General features: G+C 31.5%; 15 protein-coding genes across 15 annotated transcripts, besides 5 other annotated features; 8 read left to right on the forward strand and 7 right to left on the reverse strand.

Annotated features, from left to right (window-relative positions):
- The first annotated feature begins 143 nt into the window (after positions 1–143).
- Positions 144–575: a mobile genetic element.
- Positions 144–575: a terminal%2Cinverted (terminal inverted repeat of MuDR-N3_TV transposon ID:TVAGG3_0163080).
- A 277-nt stretch (positions 576–852) lies between these two features.
- TVAGG3_0163090 (ubiquitin-protein transferase protein) lies at positions 853–2065 on the forward strand (the record flags this gene model as incomplete). The annotated part of the gene is made up of 1 exon (XM_001318655.1): positions 853–2016. One exon carries the CDS (start codon positions 853–855, stop codon positions 2014–2016), a length of 1164 nt encoding a protein of 387 aa, XP_001318690.1.
- Positions 2066–2268: 203 nt separating this feature from the next.
- Positions 2269–2778, reverse strand: TVAGG3_0163100 (RNA polymerase II transcriptional preinitiation complex assembly; the record flags this gene model as incomplete). Its single annotated transcript, XM_001318654.2, has 1 exon — positions 2384–2767. One exon carries the CDS (start codon positions 2765–2767, stop codon positions 2384–2386), a length of 384 nt encoding a protein of 127 aa, XP_001318689.1.
- Positions 2779–2900: 122 nt separating this feature from the next.
- On the forward strand, positions 2901–3727 carry TVAGG3_0163110 (RNA binding protein, Pescadillo-related family; the record flags this gene model as incomplete). Its single annotated transcript, XM_001318653.1, has 1 exon — positions 2907–3623. The coding sequence occupies one exon, from the start codon at positions 2907–2909 to the stop codon at positions 3621–3623; it is 717 nt and encodes a 238-aa protein (XP_001318688.1).
- A 160-nt stretch (positions 3728–3887) lies between these two features.
- TVAGG3_0163120 (uncharacterized protein) lies at positions 3888–7462 on the reverse strand (the record flags this gene model as incomplete). Its single annotated transcript, XM_001318652.2, has 1 exon — positions 4187–7444. One exon carries the CDS (start codon positions 7442–7444, stop codon positions 4187–4189), a length of 3258 nt encoding a protein of 1085 aa, XP_001318687.2.
- Positions 7463–7550: 88 nt separating this feature from the next.
- On the forward strand, positions 7551–8503 carry TVAGG3_0163130 (uncharacterized protein; the record flags this gene model as incomplete). The annotated part of the gene is made up of 1 exon (XM_001318651.1): positions 7554–8402. One exon carries the CDS (start codon positions 7554–7556, stop codon positions 8400–8402), a length of 849 nt encoding a protein of 282 aa, XP_001318686.1.
- Positions 8504–8901: 398 nt separating this feature from the next.
- Positions 8902–11781, reverse strand: TVAGG3_0163140 (armadillo (ARM) repeat-containing protein family; the record flags this gene model as incomplete). Its single annotated transcript, XM_001318650.1, has 1 exon — positions 8916–11774. One exon carries the CDS (start codon positions 11772–11774, stop codon positions 8916–8918), a length of 2859 nt encoding a protein of 952 aa, XP_001318685.1.
- A 13-nt stretch (positions 11782–11794) lies between these two features.
- TVAGG3_0163150 (UV excision repair protein RAD23 family) lies at positions 11795–12661 on the forward strand (the record flags this gene model as incomplete). Its single annotated transcript, XM_001318649.1, has 1 exon — positions 11842–12564. One exon carries the CDS (start codon positions 11842–11844, stop codon positions 12562–12564), a length of 723 nt encoding a protein of 240 aa, XP_001318684.1.
- A 508-nt stretch (positions 12662–13169) lies between these two features.
- TVAGG3_0163160 (Ankyrin repeat family) lies at positions 13170–13343 on the reverse strand (the record flags this gene model as incomplete). The annotated part of the gene is made up of 1 exon (XM_001318648.1): positions 13170–13343. The coding sequence occupies one exon, from the start codon at positions 13341–13343 to the stop codon at positions 13170–13172; it is 174 nt and encodes a 57-aa protein (XP_001318683.1).
- A 158-nt stretch (positions 13344–13501) lies between these two features.
- TVAGG3_0163170 (uncharacterized protein) lies at positions 13502–14705 on the forward strand (the record flags this gene model as incomplete). Its single annotated transcript, XM_001318647.1, has 1 exon — positions 13526–14665. One exon carries the CDS (start codon positions 13526–13528, stop codon positions 14663–14665), a length of 1140 nt encoding a protein of 379 aa, XP_001318682.1.
- A 234-nt stretch (positions 14706–14939) lies between these two features.
- Positions 14940–15275, reverse strand: TVAGG3_0163180 (heat shock factor binding protein 1 family; the record flags this gene model as incomplete). The annotated part of the gene is made up of 1 exon (XM_001318646.2): positions 15048–15275. One exon carries the CDS (start codon positions 15273–15275, stop codon positions 15048–15050), a length of 228 nt encoding a protein of 75 aa, XP_001318681.1.
- A 135-nt stretch (positions 15276–15410) lies between these two features.
- On the reverse strand, positions 15411–16363 carry TVAGG3_0163190 (uncharacterized protein; the record flags this gene model as incomplete). Its single annotated transcript, XM_001318645.1, has 1 exon — positions 15720–16358. The coding sequence occupies one exon, from the start codon at positions 16356–16358 to the stop codon at positions 15720–15722; it is 639 nt and encodes a 212-aa protein (XP_001318680.1).
- Positions 16364–16651: 288 nt separating this feature from the next.
- TVAGG3_0163200 (armadillo (ARM) repeat-containing protein family) lies at positions 16652–17926 on the forward strand (the record flags this gene model as incomplete). Its single annotated transcript, XM_001318644.1, has 1 exon — positions 16652–17926. One exon carries the CDS (start codon positions 16652–16654, stop codon positions 17924–17926), a length of 1275 nt encoding a protein of 424 aa, XP_001318679.1.
- Positions 17927–18186: 260 nt separating this feature from the next.
- On the forward strand, positions 18187–19441 carry TVAGG3_0163210 (uncharacterized protein; the record flags this gene model as incomplete). The annotated part of the gene is made up of 1 exon (XM_001318643.1): positions 18197–19423. The coding sequence occupies one exon, from the start codon at positions 18197–18199 to the stop codon at positions 19421–19423; it is 1227 nt and encodes a 408-aa protein (XP_001318678.1).
- Positions 19442–21227: 1786 nt separating this feature from the next.
- Positions 21228–21879: a mobile genetic element.
- Positions 21880–21968: 89 nt separating this feature from the next.
- Positions 21969–23891: a mobile genetic element.
- Positions 23097–23170: a mobile genetic element.
- Positions 23892–24401: 510 nt separating the features above from the next.
- Positions 24402–25664, reverse strand: TVAGG3_0163250 (ankyrin repeat protein family; the record flags this gene model as incomplete). The annotated part of the gene is made up of 1 exon (XM_001318642.1): positions 24402–25664. One exon carries the CDS (start codon positions 25662–25664, stop codon positions 24402–24404), a length of 1263 nt encoding a protein of 420 aa, XP_001318677.1.
- Positions 25665–25956: 292 nt separating this feature from the next.
- Positions 25957–26721, forward strand: TVAGG3_0163260 (uncharacterized protein; the record flags this gene model as incomplete). Its single annotated transcript, XM_001318641.1, has 1 exon — positions 26016–26600. The coding sequence occupies one exon, from the start codon at positions 26016–26018 to the stop codon at positions 26598–26600; it is 585 nt and encodes a 194-aa protein (XP_001318676.1).
- Positions 26722–26733: the final 12 nt, after the last annotated feature.

Here is a 26733-nt window from a genome sequence, read left to right on the forward strand (position 1 = left end):
TCTTCATCATTGCATTAACAAGTGCTTTGACTCAGAGGTTGCCAGCCTCTTCATCATTGCATTAACAAGTGCTTTGACTCAGAGGTTGCCAGCCTCTTCATCATTGTAAAAATGTATTACCGCTTTTTTTTAATTCAATCGTAACATCTCAATTATCCCGCCAAAAATTATTGGGTCTAAATTGGTTTTTATTATTATTATTTTCAGAAACAAACTAACTTGTTTTTTAGGAATTTATCATTCATAAAGTCTTTATGATATATTTTCAACTTATAATGAATATGAAATTATAATTGTTATTTTGAAAAAAAATTATTCATGATCAATTCATGATTTAACCAGTTCCTTCAAATTAGGAGAGCATATTCAAATATAATTGCTCATTAAAATCAATTTTTATGTTTTTTTTTAAATCGAAATTATCTCATCATAAACCATGCAAACTGACTATTTGTTCTTATCACCATGTTACCAATATCAGAATTGTCTTTACAGCCAAAATTTCGCTCGATAAAAGTCCATCCAATAGTGAGATAATTGAGCAAGGAACATTTTTCCATATCACAAAAACCTCCGCCAAAAAAATCTTAACTTTACAAATCTGAACAAAATTAACGAGAATTCCGATTACATTCTTTTTATGCACAATTCGAATTTGCCTATATACAGAGAAACATTAAGGAATTCATTCTGAATCTCACTTTTCAAGTTTGAAATTTCTAACATCTCCTTCGGAGGAGCCCTTTTATCCCAAAACTCAGAGACAAAGTTTATAGTAATTCTGCGACTATTAGCATATCATAAGGATTAGTTTTTTTTTTTTAGAATTTTATAACGTAATTTTTTTCAAAAATGCGCGGATTTGGGCAGAAAAAGCCCAAAATAAGTTTGGCTCTACGCGCGGCCGCAATACAACAGCATATGGAAATACGAATGGGTGAAAATTTCGATCCAATTATAAAGCCAAAAACTCCGAAAAAGATTACGAAACCTGCCGCCCCAAAACAACATAAATGTTCATGTCATCATCAACATTTTAACCCAATACCTACAAATTCGATATTTGAATCAGAAACTGTACAGTCAAAACAAAAAAATTATAATAAAAATCTTACTCTTGCAGAAAAACTTGGACTTGTAGAACCACCACCAGCTCCACTAACAGATGAACAATTCGAAACTGTTAAAATTGAAGCAGAAAAACGTGGATTTTTCAATGAAGTTTGTCCAATTTGTCTTGAAAAATTTGGTCCTGACAATATGGTATTACTTTCATGTTCACATCTTCTTCATGCAACATGTTTGATGAATTTTAGAAAATTTTCTCGAGGTCAGGAAAATAGATGTCCAGTTTGTCGTCAGCCATACGAATTTGTTCGCGTTAAAGCTGAATCAGCTTATAATGAACGCTGTGCAACTACAATTCAGCGAGTTTTTCGAGGATTTTTAGTTCGTAATAAACTAGGTGAACTAGCTCCAGAAGGAACAGAACTACATCGCAAATGGGTACTTAACAAGGCTCATCTTGCTAGTGATATGCTTGTCAGTGCTGTTGATAGACAATCTGACGCAATTGATGCCGTTCTTGGATCTATTGATCACGACCTTGAATGGGCACGTAATGTCATGAAAGCAGCCGAAGAACAAGGCAGGCAAATTGATTGGGACGTTGTCAAAGAAACTGCAATGAATCATGGTGGATTCGGAGATTGCCCTGTCTGTTTGAGACAATTGAAGCCAGGAGATTCTTCTGTTACTTCTTGTGGCCATATTTTCCATACAACTTGCTTGCAATCATGGGTTTCTTTCTGCGAAGGCGAAAAGAAACCACTTTCATGTCCTTGCTGCAGATCTCCATTCCAATACAAACCATGGATCGAGAAAGTCAAAGAAGAGAAAGACGAAAAAGAAGAAGAACCACAAAATGACGACGAAAAACCTTTGCAGCCTTTGAAAGAAAGCAAACCGAAACCAAAACCTAAGAAACAACTACCAAAGAGAAGTGGTTGGAGATAGTGCTAAGCACCGGAATTTATTTGATTTAAATTCCGGTGTATATAAGAATTTTATTTTTATTTTTTTATTTTATTGTTTGTAAATCATATTCGTTTGATAATTCAAAACATTTTTAACAATATGTAAAGCTATTATTTCATTGATTGGGTTATATAAAAAATTATATTAAAATATTCAATAAAAATGTTATAAAAAGATATGACAACTATAATTTCGGATGAAACAATTATACTCTTATTTGATGGCCATAATAGCAAAGCGATATCAAATTTATAAATTTGCTAAAACAGCATATTTTATTTTTAGTAATGAATTCTAGTTTTAACTAGAAACAATAATGTATTCATATAACAAATTGACTTGGTATTTATTTTGGAACACCAACTTGGTAATTTTCGTTGAGAAGAGAAACACCTTCTGGAGGAAGAACTACCTCTGGAACATCTGGAATAGGAGGCATTTTCTGTGAATTGATTTTGGCCGCATTGCTTTGTAATGTTGCTAAAGATGGCTGTTGATATAAAGACTGAGAAAGGGTCATTGAAATGCCACGCTTTAAATCATCTTCATCAATTTCTGAGCCCTTTCCTCTCTTCTGTGATGAAATACGAGCTTGCTTCAAAACATCTCCAACATGGCGGTAGAATAACTCAACAAGCATATGTGGAACAGCTGGATCATAGTCATTGATGTCCATAGAAGCAAGAAGTTGCTTCATAAGTTCGAGAATATTCGCAGGTTGCTGAGTCATTTATAATTTATTTTGAGAAGGAAAACTTATAATTGTTCATGATAGCATATCCTAATCTATATTTATGTATTAAATTAGAATTCTACAAAAACGGTTTTTTGAATGCTGTAAGAAAAAAATAATAATAATACAAGAAAAAATGAACTTTCAATATCCACAAACAAACCTGGTAAAAGACCTTTCTATAACAGGTTCACATGAAGAGTTCTGGACGTTTTCTCAAGTATCTCAATGGGGTACTCACTGGAGATATTCTTCCCTTGAACAAGATAAAGATCATCTTCAACCGGTACTTAATACAGTCATGAAAGCTCGAACATTAGGCAATAAGCATCAGTGCAAACCAAGACTAATTCATTACGCTCAACTTTTAATCTGGCGCTTTTATAACAAAGAAAAATTATCTGATTATCATCCAAACTTGATTTTACCGCTTGCTTTTGACTGTGCTGCACAGATTCTAGAAGTAGAATCTCCAAAGCAATTAATTGCTCAGGATTTGGCGGCTTCAGGTCAAATTGAAAACAAAAATAAAAGTTCCGAGTTTGGACTTCACTTCGCGCTTGTAACTTCTCTCGATTACAATATTCGTATTCATCACCCATTAGATTATATCTGCCAGTTCATTAATGCTAATTTTACCCAAGATGAAATGAGATTAGCAGAAATAATTATTTCTGACTCTTTCTTGATACCGTGCTGCCTTGTACACCGCCCTGCAGCTATCGCTGAGGGAGCAGCAATTATGGCTGCCGGAATGCTGGATCGTCCCGATTCAGTTATACCAAGAACATCAAAAGCCTTATCTTTCATTCAAGATATGAAGTGCTTCTACAAACAAAAGCAGAAACATTAACTGCTTTTTTTAATATAGAATTGTTTTTTATGATTTTAATTTAATTGTTTTACAGGATTAAATATAATATGTCATTTAAATTTTCATACACTGTTTGTTTCGTCTTTAGAAATATCCTAAATTCAAAAATAAAGATTTCAAATTATATTATTATGTTGATTGGGTAGAGATTCAAAAAGAAACTAGTATTTTCGTTAGTAAATACAATTTTTTAAAACTGAGTTAAGTTAAATAATTAGTTATTAATAATTCAATGATTTTATGCTTTTTTATTGTTTTAGAATCTTTCATTTCATTGTCTAGAATGAGTTTATAGCTATACTTGTCATATGAATGCTTCATCCTGGAATATACTCATGAAATTGAGTGAGAAAAATTATTGTTGAAGTAATCGCAATTTTATATTTTTAAAATAAAAACAAGACAGTGATGCGGAAGTGTAATCTGGACAAATGCTTCACGCTTGAGAGTATAAATAAGAATACTGTATATATTAAACATTTATAAATATACAGTCCTCCAAATGTTCTTTCAATTACATTGAAAAGGAGGACAAAAACAATTTAAACTTTTGGAACATCAGTTGCTTTTCCATCAAAGAACCTTGGTGGATCATTCAACTTGACTCTTGGTGATACTGGTTTTGGTGGTGGATATTTGAATTCAGCAGGGAAAGCAAAATCACTTTCGTGAGTTTTCCAGAAATTCAATTCTTGAGCTCCAAGACGAGGTTCGTTGACTAATTGCTGAGCTTTCAAAACCCTTGGAGGAGGAGTGCAAACCGGCTGTACTTCAAGTCTCATTTCTTCCTCTTCTTCATGAGTATTCTCCATTTCAAATATTCTATGTGCTCTAGTAAGTATTGATTGAAGTGAATCAATAAAAATTTTCTTATTATAAGCGAACTCGTAAGTAGTGCCTTCTGCTAATTCTAAATCTGTTCCCTGGTTTTCTTCTTCTTTCTTCTTCTTATTTGATTGCTTTTGATTCTTTTTAGGTAAAACAAGTCCTTTCATGATTGCCGATCTTTGCATTTTGTTAACTGATTCAACTTGCACATAAACTTGTGGATTATCAACTAAAGAATGCAAAGTTATAACATTAATGCTTTCTCCTGATGGATGACTCGAACTTTCTTTCTTGATTGTGAAATCCTTGTCATTCAAAACAGCATCTTCTCTAAAGAACTCTGTTACAGATAAATCATTATAAACAACGAAAAACTTTGGCCTGTACAAATTGTGTAATTCAATATGATTTGGTTCGAGTAAATTCTCTTTGATAGGGACAGCATTTCCCCATTTTGTTTCATAGAAGGTTGCCTTCTTCTTAATTTCAGTTGCTATCTCACAAACACTTTCTATTCCATCATCAGTTGCAATAAGGACATTGTTATCGCATTTAAATTGCATCTTTTTAGAAGATAATTCCATTTCGCCTCCAGGAATTGTTACAGAAACTATTTCTTTGTTGATATTGAAAGAATAACTATCACTTGTAAATGAAGATTGAGCACCATTAAAAGTGATTGTATATCTATCAATAACAATGATAAATCCACCAGTCTTGGAGTATTTGATGACTGGTAAATTAGGAATTTCATAATAAATCTCTTCCTCATTTTGTCCGACATCCAATTCCATGTTAATCAGAATTCTTCTGAAACCATTTCCATCAACATAGTATTCAATGTTATCTGGTCTTATCTGTTTTGTTACCTTCTTATCGGCATCAATTACATAAGAATGAGGTAAATTCAAAGGGGTTTCAACTCCATTTTGTTTTGTAAATGCTTCACCTTTGTTATCAACATATAACCAATTAACACCATTATATGTTGCGATTGTTCCGTTTGGCATCACGATTCTTTTAACTTTTCCTTGATCAACAATCAAAGAGCCATCACCTGCAATTGCAATTGTTTTTTCATTCGTTCCTTTAGATAAAACATCTTTTCCGTCATATAAAATTGATTCTTCAAGGAAAATAAGAGAAATAGAACCTTTCGAATCAATTGTCAATCTTACATCTTCAACAGTATTTAATGTAACACTGTCTTCTGTTATATAAATCTTAAATTCGTCTTTATAATAAACAGTTGCAGATATTTTTGTTTTTTCTTCTGTTACATCTCTGTCGATTCTTACTCTCATTCCATTCTTGAAGAAATAAGGAGTTGAGAATTTAGTATTATTCATAAGATTTATTGGCAACCTATAGATTGTATCTTTATCTTTGATTTGTTCATAGAATGTCTTTAATAAATCTTTCGGATTTCCACCATTTTTAAGAATTTGAGCTGGTGTTTGTTTTTTAGTGGATAATGGTTTCTTTTTCTGTTCGTTTTCTTGACTCTCTTTATCATAGATCTCTTTCATGTAGTCAGTCATGCCTTTCATCATTGGTGGCATGTAATCTTGTCTAATTACAGTACCAATTGTTCTTGCAATTGGTTCTAATGCCATAACCCACATCATTCCGGTCTCTTTTTCCATATCTCTTTCGATTAATAATACGGATTTGAGGTGTTCCTCAATAAATTCTGTAATTGAAGGATAATCAGCATATAAAGTCCACTGAGACCAGTCAAAATATGCAGCAGGAAGGTTAAGAACATATTTCTTGTTCATATTTGATACCATTTGGTCAAATTTTTGACCAGCATATGCATGGAAATTTGATGGTTTTATAAGGAACGGCATAATTGCACTTGTAGCGACTGTAACTTCTTCGGTTGGCTTCCATTTCATTAAATCGCCAAATACAGTGCAAATATAAGGACTATTTTTGTTTTCAAAGAAGATATCATCAGGTGGTGGAGTTTGATTGTAAGCAACAGCTCTTGAAACCTCTGCTCTGTTCTTTTTAAATAACTGTGCCATGAGATCTCCTTGAGATAACGGTGGCATTGGCTCGATTACGTTGAAATTGTGTAAAGATAATTCGTAATACAATCCATTTAAGTATTGTCCTTGATTTGCAAATGTATATGTCTTGAAATCTTCAATATCAACTCTATTTGTTGCTAACGGTATTTCTTTTAATTTGTTTTTTACATCTTCTACATAATGATGTCTTGATTTTGAAATTAATACAATTTCTGATTCAAGATTCTTAAATGTTGACTCAAAATCAGCACCAACCTTGACTTCCGTAAAAGGAACAACGTCATTTGCTGTCAATTCAAGTGATTGCCAGCGTGCTGGTGGATAACAGTCAGGATTGTTAGTATAATCGAGTTCTAGACCTGGTATGGTTACTTTCTTTGTTTTATCACTCTTAGATGCCTTTTCTAGTTGATGATATTCGTATGATTTTGGTTGTGGTTTCTCATTTTCTGGTATAAGTGCAATAAATGCGCAATGAGACATGTGTGATTTCATCATTAATTGAAGTTGATCTTTAAAATACGGATAGTTCAAAATTATTATTAAAACGTCAATTTGACCTTGAAAAGTTTGCGGAGTATCTGTATTGCCTAAGGATGACTTAGACCTTGACTTCGATCGTGAATGTTTTGGATCTTTTCCTTTGGATTCTGCTGCAACTTGCTTTTTTATTTGTTCATTTACCTTTTGTAGTTCAGAGTCAAGCTTATTTTTAAGTCCTTTTATGATAGTTTCGTTGGGATCATGTTTGGATCGATTAGATAATTTTGCATCTGTTTTAGCTGGGCGAGATGTTTCTTTTTCTGCAAAAGCTGCCGCATTTATTATGATAATTTCTTTCTTGTATGTGTTTTTTAAGTAATCAAAGAATCCATTGATATCAATACAGTTGTTTACAACATCTATCATTATATAAAAAGGTCGAACACTCATTTCTTTTGAGTGTTCTCCCATTTTTTTGTAATAAATAAAAATTCAATTAAAAAACGGAAATCTCCATTTATTTTGTTACATTCCCCCTTAGATATTTTTTTAAACATTTATGGCAACTCAATTTAATCAAATTCACCCATCTGCTTTAGAGACGAAGAATAAAGAAGCGAAAAGTTGTCTCGATGCATGTGTCAAAGGCTTTTTCATCAATGGAGAAGGAAAAGAAATCAATATTAATAATTTATTAAATAATTGCTTAGCAAATACGAAAGCATATGCTCCAGATTATCAATTTCATGTAATACCTGTTGGTGGAGAAGACTGTAAGATAGAAATTAGAAACGAATCTATATTAGATGCTGTATATAGATTAGTAATTACAGAAGGACGTCAAAATGTCTGTGCACTAAATGCCGCTAATGCCTTTTACCCAGGTGGAAGTTTCCGTACGGAAGCACGAGCTCCAGAAGAGACGCTTTGCAGAAGTTCTGCATTATATTATTCGCTTATTCAAAAACCAGAGTATTATGATTACAATATGATGAAAGGCTCAAAAGCAGCTTCGAATTACATAATATATAGTCAAGATTGTCCAACTTGGAAAGTTGGAAATTACAAAGTTCTCAATGAACCATTTTTGGTTTCTTATATATCGTCCTCTCCTGTAGATCGTTGGGGGTCAAAGCCAGAAGACGATGAAAAGCTCAACGAAATGAACGACGAAAGAATTAAATCAATTTTACTTTGTGCAATTGAAAACGGAGTTAAAAACCTTGTTCTTGGAGCTTATGGGTGTGGAGCATACAGAAATGATCCGGCAGTTATATCAGAAACTTTTAGAAAATATTTAATCGACCAAAATCTCAAAAGTCATTTCCAGTACATTACATTTTCTATTACAGGACTCTCTAGAAATATTGAAGCTTTCCAAAATACCTTCCATATTCATGCTGTTTAGAATTTTTAAAATTTCACCTGAAAATGTTTGGAATTTATAGCATTTATCAACGTGTTTTTGTTTTTGTTATTTATAAAAATTATGATTTAAATCAGCTTTCGTCCATCTTTAAAATATCCTATTGCAAATCTTTAATTTGTGATTGATTTTTTATAAACTTTATAATAAGTTGTAGGTTCACATGTAAATAGCATACAATAGCGAAACTTCAAGATCGAATTGTAAGCTGCGTTCCAAAAGGCCAATATATATATTAATTTTTCAGTTTTCTTTATCGAAATGATAGGGTATGCTCTGAATGAGTCAAATAGTAATCACCAAAAATATCTATTTACTACTTGTACTACTAAACTACACTATTTTCTTATATTACGCAGAATTATATTTAAAAAGAAGGTTATAGATCACAATTTGCAAATCCAGCTACTTATTCTGACGTTTATCGGTATATTTATAGTGAATGTTCATATGAAAAAATAAAATTAGAAAATATTATAAAAATTCAAACAAATTTTAGTATGATTCTCTAAATATATTTGTAAATTGAGGTAGATCTGATAATACAACCTTGTATCTTTTGATTTCTGTGGCAAAAACCTTGAAATTACTTGGAAATTCGTCTGGCTTGGAATCTATTAACTTTTGGAAGATTCCATGGACTTCCTCTTGTATGAAATCATCGAAACATGTTAAAGCAACCTGCATGAACTGAATTATTTCTGATGTTGCTGTCTGGAGCAATTTTCTAACAACATAAGCGTAATTTACTAATGGAGGATTCTGGTGGTTCATAGTTGAATCAAATATAAGAACAAGGGGCTGAATAAATGGTCCTAATTCTTCACCACAAAAAGTGACAAGATTTTCCAAAATTTTGGCACTTTTTTCTTCTAAAACTTTATCATCTGTCAAGAAAGTCCTTGATATCCATTTCAAGGCAACAACAAGGTTTTCTTCATTATGGAAGAAGGATTGATCAATTTCCCACAACTCGTTCATTATTAGAACGAATTCTTTCATCCAAGAGTTTTCATCAACGCTTTTAATGATTGTAAAGAAGATTTCTGCGAGTTGGTCAATCATGTTATCACCGAAGAATCTCATGGCCGCATAATTTACGTATTTTCCTGTAATCATGTTTTCTAATAAAATTATCGCACTGTTTATCTTTTCAGTTGAGTTTTCTAAATCGCTTATGAGATCTAGTAAGTTCTTGCACATATGCACTAAGATTAAAGAGTCTTCATTACAAGTTTTTGTATCAATTAAAAATTTTGAAACAGATGTATAGATTTCGCATATAATTTGAGCTAGGAGAACATGTTCTCCACATGACTTGGCTATTTCGCAGAACTTCTGATTATGATCTTCCGAAATAACAAATTTAAATGCAATTTCTTGGATTTTCTTAGGAGAACTAATGAATCCATAGATTCTCCTTAGTAGTATAAGACAGTTGATATGATCATTTACGTCAATTGACACCAAATCCTCGTGAAAACTATTTAATAAGTTAAAATTCAAGTCAGAATTGTTTGTATAGCTTCCCAGCTTAATCATTGTGTTGATTATTGCGAAGTACTTCTGATATAGGAAGGATTGGTCGAAAGGATCAAGAGTTTCAATATTTAATCCAATTTCGCCCGAAATATACTTGAAAATGACCTTAGACTTTTCCGCATTGTATCTTATTTGGTATGATGATATTAGGTATTCAATACTTTGCAAGTAGTTCGAAATAATGTCGAAATCATTTGGAAATCTTTGTAAACCAAGGAAAAGATTCTTCAAAATAAGATATTGTAAATGATCAACATCTTTGTGTGTTTTATCACCAATTATTCGATTAATCTTCTTTTGTAAGGAACGTGAATCGCCGATAACGTTTGGCAAAAAGTGACGATCGTAAACATCGATGGCCTCGGAAATTAAAGGGAGATTTTCTTTGGGAATGAATGTCTTTGAGAGGACATTGATCGCGGTGACTGAGCTAATGATAATGTCTGCATATGATTTGCAGAATTTTGGCTCTTCAACGTAAATTAAAATTTTTCCTCGAATATTTTCTGTAAATAACAATGCGACTAAGGAAAGCATCATAGAAAGTTGTCCTAATGAACTATTTTGTAATACTTCTATGAAATTCTGCATCTGGGCCATGAAATCGAAAATTGTTAATTCCCAAACGCGGCCAAACTTAATATCGAACAAAGGATCGAGGATTATATCTGATATTAACTCTTCTGGAAGACTGGATAAGAATAATACAAAATGCCCAAACAACTTTCCTGAAATTGAGCAAATTTCATATTTTTCGAAATTTCCTTTGCATTGTTGATGAGCATAAGTAGATAACTGAGCCCATATGTTAATTAGAATATGAACTGAGTCAATATCCGTGATAGATTCTGTAAAAGTTTGAAAAGATTCAATAAATTCATTTGTAATGTAATCTGATGATGTTAACTCTGTAACTGTGCGGAGTATTATACAGAGAATCATTGCAGAATTATCTTCTGTGATACTTTCCTTTAAAGCTTGAAATGAATTTTGAATTAAAGCTTTAACTTGGGATTTAATGCTTGGATGAGGTAGCATAGTGATAAGATATTGAAAAACTTCGGCTGCTAAGCGTGAAAGTTCTTGGTTTGTTAAAACAACGTTTAATATTTGTTGTGCTGTCTCAAGAGTGGCAAATGATTGGAAAGAACGTAAGTAATTTCGACTTATTGGCGGTTTGAACGACCAATAGTTATCTGTTCCGATATCAAAAGTAAAAATTGTTAAAATAAGTTCTAAACCAAGCTTTGTTGAGAGATCAACAAGGCTCAGTAGGTTGTAACTTTCTTCGGTAAGTTTCCTTCTAGCATTTTTAAAGCTTGAATCAGTTTCAAAATATAATTTTGTTTGGAAATAATTGAAAAGTTCTAATAATGAGTTAATAGAAATCTCTCTAATAACTTCATTTTCCGGATATCGCTGGAATATTTGGAAAATTCCTGTGTTCTGGTAGATTGAAAGATGAATTCTGAAAATTGAAGCAATTACATCTGAAGCACTTGTAATTAATAGTTGATTTGCTTTCATTGCCTCGGAATTTGATTGAAAAAGTTCATAAAATCCAAGAATTTCTGTATCAAATTGGTCTTTTTGAAGGATTGCACCACGTTTATGAAGGACTTCCTTAGCCATGAGAAGGCACATGTATGCAATATGAACATTATTTACATTTTCTTGGAAAATTTCTCTGACCAATATCAATGTCTGAATAGAATTCGAAAACGCGTTTAGCTTTTGATGAACTTGTTCGATTTCTTCATTTGAGACTTGCTGTGTTTGCTCAAATAAAGAAATCAATTCATTTTTATTCATATTTTACCAACACCAAAAAAAAAATTCTGACTAATAAAAATTTTAGACGATGCTACAATTTCGTACTATGTCAGGGCGAGCAATAACTCTTCCTGCAAATAAATTCAAAGCACTTGGAGATGTCAAAGAAGTTCTTCAATCCAAATACTTTATTCCTAAAGATGATATAAAATTTTTATTCGGTGTTGAAGTTTTACCAGACAAGAAACTCGTTTCCGAAATCGAACTATCTAGATCGGACTTTATTATGATTCATCAATCAAATTCTTATTCAAAATCCCTAAATAGTGAAAGCAAACTTAAATCTTATCCAAGACAAACAGTGGGTAATCCGGAAAGATTTGCTGATCATTACTCAATTGTTAAAGAACACGCTGAAACTATTGAAGATATTCAATCTTCGAGAAAAGGAATCGATATTCAACCTGAAGATCCAAGTAACTTTCGTTTATATGTTCAACAACTTGTTGAAATGGGCTTTGAACAAGATAAAGTTGTTGAACTTCTTAGAAAACACAACTATAATGTTCCTAAGTGTCTAGACATATTAATCAAAGGCGTGGAGCCTGAAGAGAAGCCGCCAGAGAAAGAATATGATGTTTCTGACTTGGCTAAATACAATTTCCAAGAATTCTCCGAACTTCTTGATGATTTGACTAATCTTGAGAAACACAACTTATTGATTTTATTAAGAACGCATTTCTCTGTTCCACCAATAGAAATAATCCAGTTATTCATTTCTTGCGATAAAAATATGGAAGCTGTAGATCATAACCTCTTGGATAACTGATAATTTTCTTCTATGTTAATAAAAATTTGTAACTGTTAAGATTTAATGTCTTAGATCTAATTTTTGAATGAATAAAACGTAAAAATTAATTGATGAATATTATTTTCCAGCTTTTAAGTTCTTTTGTTTCGAAAAAGATCACTTCATCAAAACTACTAACGCTATATGGCAAAAGAAACACGAAAAATTGTTTATGGCTAAGATATTCTTCTTCAATTCTAGCAACTTCACTCGAGATGCATTGTGAAACAATCAAATAATCCATAATAACATCTGCAGTTTCATATTATGGTGAGCGCAATCGGAATGTTTCAAAAACAGATGAAAAAGCATGCAGTACACTCCTTCGTGCTATATAGATCATGAATATCAAGTACATCAAAAGAATTGCTTTTCTATATTGTCTTTTCTCTTTCTACTTGGTCCGTCATTACAAACAAAATGAGAAAATTCCTTTTTAAGAAAGTTATCAACGTTCCTTTGTCTTTTTCTGCTTAGGGAAGTTTTTTGGATATTAGAAATACACTCCAAATTTTTTGAGCTTTGCATGAGGTGTATTTACTAATGAAATTCATCTTCGAAAATACCAGAAATAGAATAGCATCTTATGTAAGAACATTATTTTCATCATGTGAAATGAGAACATCAGCAGTTTCTGCATTATTTTCATGTGCTGCAATATGAAGTGCAATTCTTCCATTTTCATATTTTTCATTGATATCGGCGCCATGTGAAATGAGAACTTTCGCGACTTCTGTATAATTTTCACGTGTTGCCATATGAAGTGCAGTTTTTCCAAAAGATAATAATAAAAAATTAGGCTGCAGAATTCATTTCTTTCTATTCTGGCATGTCGAGTAGAAAGAAAGCGATCAGTAATTCTAGGAAAAAAGAAGAGTAGTGTCACTTTTCGTAGATTTATAAAAAAAGTGACTAACGAAAATCTAACGCAAAAAATAAAATGGCCGGAAAACAGATGCTTCCTGGTTGTTTTTTCGGTACAATATTCAAAATCGATTTTATTAAGAACGAAAAAAAGCCAGATGAGTTTACTCCTTCAATATTAATCACAAATAGAGATGCATTTTTAATTTTATCTCGAGACTGGAAAAATCAAGTTGCCCGTGTAACATCAGATCAAGTTAAGAATGCTCAAATTGTTGATATTGGTGTCAAGCTTACTTATAGATCAGATAACAAAGATACTACAGTTGTTTTAAAGACAGCTAAAAGTAGTAAGCTGATAATGGCAATTTTACCAGAAACACCCGAAAAGCCACTTCCTCCGCCATTTTTATCCACAGCAAAATTGGCACCAACTTTCAAATTTGATCAAGCACAAATCGATAAACTAATGAATAACTTTGCTGGAATTGTATCAGCATTCTATGGACCATTCATGGTTGATAGATTACCCATTGTAATGTTCCCAGATTTACTTATGTGCCTTTACCGATTCAGATTTTCTCAAAAATCATTGCCGGATTTCCAAGATAACTGCAAGCAAATACTTAAAGAGCTAAAATTGCACTTTTGTATCGAATGGGCTAATGGAATTAAGAAAGCTGCTCAATTTGATCCAAAACAAAAGAATGGATACGACTACGCATTACGTATTGTTGTTAATTCAACAGCAGATATGAATAATAACCAAAGCTATTCTAATTCATCGCCAACTGACTTTTTCAAAACAGTTTGCGAGTTAGCAGAGCGAGGAGATGGATCCAATCTTACAGCTGAAGCTAAGAAATACGTAGCAAACGTAAATAACGAGCTTCAGGCAGAATTTCAAAATACTCCATGTGTTGATACGAAAATGGTCGAATTATATTATAAATTACTTATTTTGTTATTCTGCGGTACTCAAATTAACATTGCGGCCCAAGATATCGAAAAATTGACGATACGAGCAATAGATTTTTGTCTGGCATATTACTCAAAGTATCTTGAGGAAGACAGGTTCAGACACTTAAGAAAAACTGTAGATCTTTATGCTCACGAAATTATCAGATTAATGGACAAAAATCGATATGATCCTGTATTCCGATTTGCTTTTATAGGATTCCACCTTTCGAAGGAAATCCTCAGAATCAAGCTTTGACTTTGTTTTGCTTTTGTTTAAATATTGTTTTATTTTTTTATGGCAAATAGCCTTTTTATATATAGATTTTTGCTGACTTTATGTACTCAAGCTCAGAAAAAGGTATTTCATTCGGATATGATAAGAAAAAAATAATCATTCCGATATATTTTTTTAATAAAAATGTAAAATGTCAGCAAAATTGATTGTATATTAGAATTGATTTCATTTGTGCTACTCAAACACTAATTAAGTGAATGATGTAGCAATGGTAGTAAAATATATGAAAAATTTTAATTTGAAAATTTATAAAATTCGATAAGGTATGTGTGCAAATATTAGATCTGTGATAAATTTGAGAAGATAAAGTTCAATTCTAATATTTACACAATAAATTTGAGGTTTATTTGTCCTGTTCTGCTTGCTGCATAAGGGTATCAATCGAACTTTCGAGCTCGTTGATCTTTGAAGACATTTCATCAATACGCTTGAGAACTTGTTGAGCCATGTCAGTGAATTTTGATTCCATTTGGCTAAAAATCTGATCCATGAAGTTAGCAAGATCTTCTGGCTGTGTTGGGAGTTGTTCTTCCTGTGTAGCACCAGTTGTATTCGTATTTGTAGCAGACATCCTAAAAAAATAAGCCGACAGTTTACAATTTTCAATTAATTTTATCGGCGCGCAGCGCCCATAGATTAAGATTTTAAAACACTTGCTTATGGTCCCAAATTTTATTACTATGTGGGATATTTCCTCGAGCTTTTCCACTGGTTTCGTCCAGCCTACATTATTGCATAAATATGTTGTGATTATCCAAAATCTTATAAATGAATGGGTATTTCTACCTGTAAAAAGGCCATAAATACTATGTAATAGATATTTCATATCAATTACTCTCTCATTATCATAGAATTCGTAAATCAAAGATTCTTTCAATATCTTGATTTTGGTTAATTGATTTAACAGATGATGTGAATCCAAATGGACAGATTAATACAGTCATTATACCTAATGAAATCACTTTTTATTAACATACAACATAAAATTAGGAATATATAATATAAGTGCATGAAATCACCTTCTTCCTCTACCTCTATTATTAGTAGAGCCACCACCTCTGCCTCTTCCTCTTTGGCCACCTCGACCTCTATATCCGCCGCGGGTTTCATTATGCGGCTGTTCTTCCGGTGTGTCGTGTGTATCTGCTATATCTGTATTTACAATAGGTACATTATTTAATTCTTGAGTTGGGAATAAAAATCCATCTCGAGGATCGTCAGTTTTAATAGTTTTTGCGTTAATTTCCTTAATTTCATCACAAAGTGTAACAAAATCTTCCAAATCAAGTGGATCTTCTAACGTAAAACCTCTATGAAAATCAATTGCAGCGTAATTTTTAATAAAAATTGGAAAACCTTCATTTTCCTCATCAGGATCGTTAATTCGCGTGGTTGAATATAGTGAATCAGATGGATTTGCCTGGTGGCTTGTATTTGATTCAGGAACTGGATGTCGAAGAGTTGTAATTCTGTTACTCATTTCAGAATCTAATATGTCATTAAATTGTTGCCAAAATAACGGATACTTGTCAAGATATATTTTTCGATACATATAACTGCGTGATTCTTTCGAATCAGAAAAAAATTGTTTTGTTTGTGAGCCTTTTGGAATTTCGCGAAATGAATTGCGGCCTGCATGTCTGCGGAATTCCATTTCACACTCACTGTGTCACTTTTACACAGCTTCTTTATTAAAAGAGTTTAATTAAGATAGTAATATGGCCTTCTAGGTGTGTCAAGTTGTTTTTCATATAAAATGGTTGATCAATCTATGATTTGAGAAAATTTAATTTATATTCCATGTATTTTATCAAATCTTATCAAAAATTGAATGATAACGGATAAATTAATAAAAATACTTAATTATCCTAATTTTTGCTTAATTGATAATATTTCTAAATGAATTTATATTTTGAAGAGAAATTTTCAATTTTTGACCTCTTTTTCATGATCCCAGATAAAGTTGATTCTAAAAGCCAAAATTTGGATGTTGATGTACCACTTCAAACCAACTATGGACGGACTGTTCATTCAAATACATTAGTCCTTGTTGATACAGATGAAATAGATCAGGCTGTTGACCTTCTTCAAAATCTAGAAACATTACAAGCAGGATTAAACCAACTTTTAGATTATTCCGCACGACAAAGAATTGATTTATCTAACGAAGTACTTCAGATTCTTTTAAATATTTTAGACCCCGATTTTCATGCTCCAGAATTTATACACAAAATTGATTTGAAACTCATAAATGAGTTAATATCTTCTGATGCTAATCAATACATAACGTTTTATGCAGGTCCTAACAAGATTGATGTCATTTTTCAGATGTTTCCGATGATTGAAGCAGCTAGATGCTTAGCATCTATCATGTTTAGGGCAAAAGGAGTCATATCTAGGTTAGTTGAAATTGGATTATACGATAAGATTAATTCTTTGATAAAAACACATTTTGAAGCCTGTTGCCTTGTTTTAACACAAATACCTAATCTATACGAGAACGCAGATCTTTTCCAGTATATTTTGACACAATTAATTCAATTTCTTCAGAGCGATGACAGTAATTTCGTTAGTGATTCTATTCAGACCATTTCTCAATTTTGCTCACAAAACAAGGAGGCCACTGAATTTGTTTTACAATCAGATAAATTTGTTCAATTGATTAAATCTGATCTCGATGATTTAATGATATCTGATATATTTACATTGTTTACAAAAATTGTTGAATCCACAAAATCTGCATCAATTCTACAAAGCCAGATTATTTTAGAGTTTTTGTTTAACACTGTGAATGAGACCGGATGCATTGTCGAAGTTTTTGATTTCATATCATTCTGTAATAGATATCAAGACTTCGCGGAGTCAGCAATGTCAGAAATTTTAATTAATATTTTATTTGAAGTTGGAAAGGGAAATTATTCTTTTAAAGTCAAATGCTCGGCTATAAAAGCCCTTTGCACTATTATTATGAGCTGCAATCCAGATTTTATTGATTATAATGTATTTATTGAAATTATTGAAGAAAATATAGATTCTAACGATCGTCAATTAGCGCAAGTATTGATGGAATGCACGTTGTACCTTGCTCATTCATCCAATACGGAAATATCATCACGAATATTAGATTCTGAAGCTATTCGCGAAGAATTTGAAAATATTAGCCCAGACATGGTATCAAGTGATATGTATGAGTTAATACAAGAATTTTTAAATGTTGAATAAAGTTATATAGAGATTTATCAATAAATTAATGTTTTTTTGACATGTTTGCTTTATATATCAGTTTAAATGCATATCGCTTTAACAAATATCTCCTAACTAGCGTCGAACTGATTGTCCAAAATCTTTTCAGTTTATATTTGGTTTACCCTATTCAATTCAAATTCGGCTTTTGAAAGCTTGAAAATTAAAAAAGATGTATTTTTAAAGGAGATAAACAATACATAATAAACTAAATTGAAGCACCTTTCAAAAATTCGTACATAAAAAATAATGAATGAGAAATTCCGAGAACTGGAAGAATATTTTAAGCAACCAATTAATAACTCATTTACCAAGCCCAAGCAAGAGAGAGTCTTGATTACAAGCCAAGGTTCTGTCGGAGATTTTTCCATGTTTGATAAAGAAATTTGGGAACCAAAATTTAACGACAATAGTAAAGGAAAGCACTTATTCAGGACGAGGAAACCGGTTGATGTAACATGTAGAGTCTTCTTTTCACTCGTAAAACCACAAGGCGCTCCAAATGGAACAAGATTTATATTACTTTACTCACCACCATTGTATGCCATATTAGATCAAGCCAATGAAGAGTTAGAGATGATCCCTAAAGATGCGCAGTTCTATTTTGAAGGAAGATACATAATTGTTTCATTTAATAACGTTGAACGTATATACTCTATCAAATCAGATGCGAAAAAGTTATACGATCTTACAAAGAACAATAACTCAGATGAAGTCCTTCAGTTTTTCCTTTGTTGCCAGTTAAATCGGTACTTGGTTCCTCCAATTTTCCTTACTAACCCATTTTACAACAAAGTCGTCAACAACGAACGTTTCTTCTTCCTCGCATCAAAATATCCATACGAATACTACAATGATGAAACTCTTGATAATTATATTCGTGCTTCTGAACCATTCATCGATACATTACTTGAACTCCTTCTCGATGAGTTTATCAAACCATTAGAATACGAAATTTCTCAATTTCCAAAAGGTTCTTTCTTATATCATCTTCTGTTAATGATGATTGATGAAGATGAGAACATAACAATCTTCAAGACGGCGTGCGAGAAATCCCGCAAGCCACAGGAAGCTTTTGTCCTTGGTTATGAAATTATGCCATTAAATGATCGAAGCAAAATGGTTCTCCACCTTGTATATAGCGTTTGTGAGAAATACTTCCCGGGTAGCACACTCGGCATCAAATTGATTAACTCAATTATGCTGAATGTTATTGCCAATCACCTCAACTTAAAGAAACTCGGATTTAAGGCTGATTTAATATTACAACTCGAAAACTTACAACAAGGTACTTTAACTCCAAGCCTTTATAAGAGATATACAATAATCGCAAATGAATTTAAGAGTCAGCCGGCCAATTTCATACTCAATAGGAAGGGAACATTCTCTTATGATAGCTTTATCATTATGGTTAATTTTACTTGGATGCATATTACTGATTTCATTAAAATTTGTGAAGCAAACAAAGTGTATTGAAATAAACATGATTGTAATTTTATGCTCATCAGATAATTTTATTTCACCTTGAAATTAATGATTTTTTATGAAAAAAATAAATTTAATAAAACAATAATTTGAAATAACTTTTCATAAGTCTATCTCAAATATGATAGTGTCTTGTGAGTTCATAAGCTAAGGCAAGTTAGTCATAAACAAAACAAAATAAGAAATTTGTAAAATAATTATTTTTCTATGATCAAAATGTAATGAAAATCTTTGTAAAGTATGGTTGTGCAATCCAAAAAGTTATTTTCATTGTTAGAACTTAAAATCAATGAAAATATTTTCCAAAATCTAGCAAGTTATTATGAATTTTTTGCCTTCGTAACATAATCATTATTAACTGAGTAATATTTTCGAATTGCTGGGTTTCTTTGTACCATGAAAACGAATTGTTGATCAGTAATTGATTGTGGGTGGACATATTCTTGTTTTTGCTGATCAAAATACATAAGCTCTTGCAGATTTTCAACTAAATTAGTAACTAAAACCGGTTCTTCATTGACATTATTTTTTAATGTAGCCAAAACCGCATCCTGATAAGTAAGATACATTTTTGCTGGATCACAATCATCTGTGTCTTCATCTTCGGAATCATAAAGCTTACTTTCGGATCGTCGTCTTGAAACTTTCTTTCTCGTTGTTGTATTTTTGGAAGGGCGTGCTTGACTTATAGAATGTGTTAAGGGTTTCGTTTTGCTAAAATTGTCACTTTTATAGCATATTTGTTTTTGGATGTTTTGCGAAACCAAAAAAAAACTATGATATACAATGTGTGTGTAAAGAAAATACTTTATTTACTAGTTAAAAAATCATTTGGTATTGATCAAGTTATTTTTTCTGGATAAGATATTATATGGATAATTGGATAGAAAATACAATTATATAATCTTGTACCTGGTTTAATTAAGCTAATTGTCATCAGAAACTTGTAATTTTTATGAATTTCAGATTTTCTTTTCATTACTGCTTTTCTTAATAGGTCAAGTTCTTATTTACGTTATAAAGTATGATATTTACAAATATCAAGTTATCGTGTTTTTTGAGAAATTATGAGAAACAAACAAAAATGAAAAAGATAGGAATAGCAATGAATAGTGATGTGGGTATAGAAAATGTAAGAGATATGAATGCAAAGCAATCAGTATTGAGGACATTGACCATAGATTTCGAAAAAAAAATGCTGCATATTGAGCGAAAACTATGATTATATTATAAGGCTGTCATTTAAAGCATAATGAAACTATTCCCTTTTCATTTTAATCGAATAAGATAGTAAAGATTTTTGAATTAGCTAGAAACTGATGAGATGTTTTCACAAATCAGATTTTTAATCTCTATAATGCATAATTCACTCAATATCTCAATTTTGATATTGCGAGATATTTTTGCTATCGGTTTCGCAATTTTGACACAATAGCAAGAGGGTTCTATAAGCATTATTATCAACGTAGAATCTGAATATCATATCAGAAAATGTCGCAAATCTGACATTTACCCGACCAAATAGCAAAAATAATTGAATACTTTTCGCAAAAACTTTAAAAATCGATAAAAATATGAAATATAGATATTAAAGAGACTTTTTATATAATATTCATAAAGATTTTCCAAAAATATGATACCGCAAAATTAAAAAAGTGACGTCTTGAGTGGAGTCAAAGGTCGAAATTGCTAGCTAAATGTTTTTTTAGCGAAATTGCGTATTGTACGTTTTTTCGCAAAACGAAACCCTTAAATGTGTTGAAATAGCACACTCCACAAATGGGGCATCCTTAAGGGTGCACACGAGAGGATCATGTAAACTTCAGAATTTAGAACCTTATTTTTAGGCATTATCTTGGCTACCTATTTAGGCTCGAAAAGCAAAAAATATCAAAAAATACAACTTGACTCCATTATGACCCTTTCATTGAGGTAGTTTTTATCCGCTAGTATTTTCCCTTTGAATCTCTTTACAATTCGAAATCAAATTCAAAACTCAGTAGAAGAAAGGAAGAATCGACTTACTATGGTTGTAATACGAATAAATACATATATTTAATTATTTTTATTTACATAATAATTGTTTGAAGCTCATATTCCATCAAATTTTTAAATAAAAACATTAAAATGTTGAAAATGTTCATATATTTTAATAGGTTTTTGGCACTTTATTGAGGAATTACTACATACATAGTCGAACTGAACTTGATATTTTGAAATTTAAATTATTTATCAAAATTAAAATTTAACTTGAAATTTATAATTATTTAGTCATATTTTGCATAATTCTAAGTAGATTTTGTAAAAAATCAAGAAAGAAAAATCTAACGTGCTTTATTTTTTCTTTTTTATAATAATACATATTATTATATAATTAACATATTCATAATGTTTCACCCTTTCAAAAATATAATCCTCCTCCTCTCAAATAAACGTACATACGGGTGGCCTCTTTTTTCAAAAAATTAAAATTTGAAATTTTGGGCTCAAATATTAGAGATTTTTTCAACCTTCAACGATATATGTTGTCTATATCTAGGGCTGTACAAAATCGAGAAAAACATTGCCGTGCGGTAATATAGGGTCAAAAAAATCGCGCCTCGGCGGCTCCGCCGCCTCGGCACTATTAAGTGCGCATTATATTTAATATGTCCTTCTTTTTTTTCTTTTTTCTTTTTTCTTCTTCTTCTTTTCCTTTCCTTCTTCCTCTCCTTCCTTTTCTTTCCTTCTCCTTCTCTTTTTACAACAACGTCGAAGATCTTCGAATTTGATTGTTGGAAAAGCATCTATTTCAGATAAAGGATGCCTTTCTCACAGTCAACATACGAGGGTCCTGGCTGAAACGTTCTCAAAAAGCCTGAGATGGTAATTCTCTGATCACTCATAGCTGGGCAGGTAGTCATTGCTGACAATACCTGTCTTTATGCATGCACGCTTTCATGTATATGGGTTTACACTATCAATTCGCAAAGTTGTTCCGAATTCTTCCAAAATGGAAGGACCCGAAACAACTTTGCTTGTTAACGATACAGACGCATTACTTTGCATTGATACTGTGCTGAGTTGTGTAGAAAGTTTGATTAGATTTGTTTTGTTCTGGTATTTCTCATCTTCTGATGAGAGAAATCAAAGCAACACAACTCTAATGAGTTTGTTTTCACTCATTTGTATGTAGGTTTTTAGTTCGATTGGAGCTGCTTCATAATGAGATCTCTCATCAATTGATGAGGGAAATCATAACAAAGCAGCTCTAATGTATATGCTCGTATTAACCGGGTTGTAATGCGGTGTAACGTCAGCTTGTAGTTCGTTTGGGGCCACTTCACATTGAGATGAGAAGAAATGATTAAAGGACTCTGAAAGGCTTTGGCCGTTGATGTTGTAATCGCATTACTTGGAACTACCTGGATGCTAAGCTGTGTAGAATGTTCGATTAGAGCTGTTTTGATATGATTTTTCTCATCATAAGATTGGAGGAATCATAGCAAAACAACTCTAATGGGTTTACCATCATCTACTTGTATGTAGATGTTTGGGAAATTGTCTTGTTAATCGATTTTCGAGATGACTTTCAAATGCTATAATCAAATGACAAACAAGTCTAAGATTTCTCGACAATACATCAAATCATGATGTTTGTAAGTGCGATGAGATTAGAGTTTTTGAAGGAATGACAAGAGAAGTAGGGAAGCTCGGCATTCGCCGAGCAAATTAAAAATTAACGTATGGATTAAATTTTAAGAGGAATTCAATTTTAATTACGGGTTGTTCAAATATTGATTAATATAAATTTATTAATAAGAATAAACAATTTTTGTTTTTGAATTTATTCAATTTATAGCTTTACATATAGTTTCAAAATTGTACAACTATGATTATTTCAACAAAAAATATCTTACTTTTTCACTTCACTTTCACCCTCACTTTTTCCGTAATTCAAATTTCAACATTATGTATTTTAATTCCTTATAGTATTTTTAACATAATTAATCAAATAATAATTGGAAGTTCTGAACTCACTTTTTCCGTAATTCAAAATCAAAAATATGAATAATATATCTATTTATTATATACTAATGCTATTTTCAACTAGAAGTGAGGTACGGTAATCTTACGGATTCCCGTAACTCAATTTTACGGAAAAAGTGCAGTAAACTACTTAATTTACGGAAAAAGTGTCGTAAACTATTGATGTGGCGGTAAAATCACGGTAATTCACGGAAAGCTATATGCGAAAATTTGAAATTATACAAAATCTATCGAAACACTTTTAAATAGGTTGTTCTCGTATTTAAAATACTATTCCCAGATTTATTGTCGTCAGAATATTTCCAAATTTTTGCCGATTTACAAAAAATGATTTACAAAGCATATTTTTTAATCTAAAAAATTCCTAAAAAAAGGAACCGGTGTGCGGAAACCTCGGTAAATTACCGCGGTTCCCGTTGGGACTGCCATATCTATATCAGACCTCCTTTCTTTTTGATACTTAACATTGTTCCTAAATCTTAGCCGTTAAGGCTGTTCTGAAAATATTTTTTTTCGAAAAAATTCGAAAAAAATTCTTAAAATTCAAAAATCCCTTAATTCCTGAGGATTTTGGAAAAAAGTTTTTACATGAACATGTGTATATTATATGAAGTATATTGATAAGGTAAAAATCAAATTTTATTGCATATTCATCGAGAAAATAAACTAACGAATCCCTCAAAATTGAGAGGGTAATCCTCCTCTCAAATAAACGTACATACGGGTGCACCCTTAAAATGTTTAATTTTACTCATAAAAAATGTCACTTTTGTCTTAAGGAAACATTGAAATTTATTCGATTTGACTTTTAGATTGGGAAATCGCAGTTAACGTATTATAAACTATTTTATCCCAATAATCTGTCCTAAACATGCTTTTTCTACGTATGCTAATGGTCTCTAGTTTGTTTTACTTTTTATTATGTAAAGAAAATAATAATTCAAATTGATGATAAATATTTTCTCACAGAGACTGAAGCAACATCGAGGGCAGATTTTCCATTATAATTCTTTGCTTCCTTATCAGCCCCAACTGAGATAAGATATTTAACAACTTCAAGTTGACCAATAATTGATGCCCAAATGAGTGGAGTATATCCAGAATTATCCTTTGCTTCTTTATTAGCTCCAACTGAGATAAGATATTGAACAATGTTAAGTCGGCCATTTTGTGATGCCCAAATAAGTGGAGTATATCCATCATTATCCTTTGCTTCTTTATCAGTTCCAATAGAGATAAGATATTGAACAACATCAAGTTGACCATTAATTAATGCATAAATGAGTGGAGTCCATCCACCATTAGACTTTGTTTCTTTATTAGCTACAACTGAGATAAGATATTGAACAATTTTAAGATGACCTTGAAATGATGCATGAATGAGTGGAGTATATCCAGAATTATCCTTTGCTTCTTTATTAGCTCCAACTGAGATAAGATATTGAACAACGTCAAGTTTACCATTTTGTGATGCCCAAATAAGTGGAGTATATCCATCATTATCCTTTGCTTCTTTATTAGCTCCGACTGAGATAAGATATTGAACAACATCAAGATTTCCGTTTTCACTTGCAAAATGAAGGACATTCCTCTCAAAATTCCAATCATATTCTATAGGAGCAATCTTTTGCCAAAGTCCTGCTTCGATTGATTTTGAAATCATTTCATTGTTTCCTTTCCAAGAAAGTTCATCAAGGAATTTGTAAACGGTTTCAAAATCACTAGATTCCTTAAGTTCTGTGATTTTAGTTAAAATATCTTGTGAATGATTATAATTTTCATTAGTTACATCGGCCGTCAAATCTTTGGTTACATTTCCAGTTTCATTTGGAAACGCTTTTAATTTATCTTGAAGTTTTTTAATTTCCTGTGTAAAATCACTCATTTCTTTCTCATTTTGTTTTAAAACATCAATGATCCCATCAAATATATTGAATTTCATGTATTTTTTGAGAGAATTCAGAATTAAAACAACTTCATCGAGATTTTGGATAGTAACTTTTGTATTTCGTGTACACACATATAATTCTTTGGCATTAATAGTTGAATGAGATTGTTTGAGAAGAGTAACGTACTGATCAGCGGTTAAACGTGAGTATTTCATGATTGTCTTGATGTCTCCGATCTTGAATGTATCGAAGAAGTTTTCATTCTTAATATAATTGCTTATATGAGCAGCAATGTCTTCGAAATTCAGAGTCATGTCAATCTAAACAAAATAAAAAAAAATCTAAAAATAGTTTAGATATATAATATTATAGTAAAAAATCAATTTTGCTATTTTGGATTATAAAATATGTAACACGTTAATAGTTCATGATGTTTGTAGGTAACCATAACTCAGGAAATCTCAAAAAAATTCAAATCTAATTCCAAATTATAAATTTTCAACTAAAAATTGGTTGATTTTATAAAGAATAACATAGTGTTAATAGTTTTGCATAAATAATGGATTCAAAAGTTTTTGACATGTCAGTGTTGTCAAATGACACAATTTTCAATGATTTTGATTTTTCTTCTTTCAGCTCAAGTCAATAGCTATGATAAAATTCGTATGAAAAAAGATAAGTGTCTAGGCAGAATTGTCAAACCATATCTTAATCCAATTTCAAACGATGAAATTCCTCCTTATCTATGGCAACATCTTATTGAATGCTCTGGCGGTCAACCATTTGGAGCAACACTTTGTTCAGTTTACGATGCCAACGTTAATAAACTTGAAAGAGATTATTCAACTAGTGATCTTAATTCACTTGTTGATCAAATTGCAAACGAGTTCAATCTTGAACGAAATAGAGTTCAAGATTATTTCAATCGTGCCAAATGGTCTTCGCTTTCCAAACAGCTCTTCAACAGAATTGATATGAATCAGCCAATTAATGGATATAGAGCTGCTTCTTTGGGTGGCACCATTATTAAAATTACAAAAGTTAATGGCGTCTATTACATTAATTGTCGTAAGGCTTTTGTTTCTGCAAAGCTTCAGCACAGCTATTGGCAAGTTTACCTTGGTCAAATGCAATTTATCCAAGCACCTATCGAAACATGGCAAGCACTCCCTCCTTGCGCATTAAATTATATTTATTATGAGCTTAATAGCAAGATTGAAGGCTTCCTCAACGTTTATAAGAATATCTAAATAATGTTTATTTTAATCATTGCTAGTTTCTCTATATTTATCTAAATAATTTTATAAAAATTTATATTATGAAATAATGAAAATTGTGGGGATTGTATCAATATACTAAGGCAAAATTAAGATTGATAAAAGA

The sequence above is a fragment of the Trichomonas vaginalis genome, chromosome IV (genome assembly GCF_026262505.1).
Source record: "Trichomonas vaginalis G3 chromosome IV, whole genome shotgun sequence".
Classification (NCBI taxonomy): Eukaryota; Parabasalia; order Trichomonadida; family Trichomonadidae; genus Trichomonas; species Trichomonas vaginalis.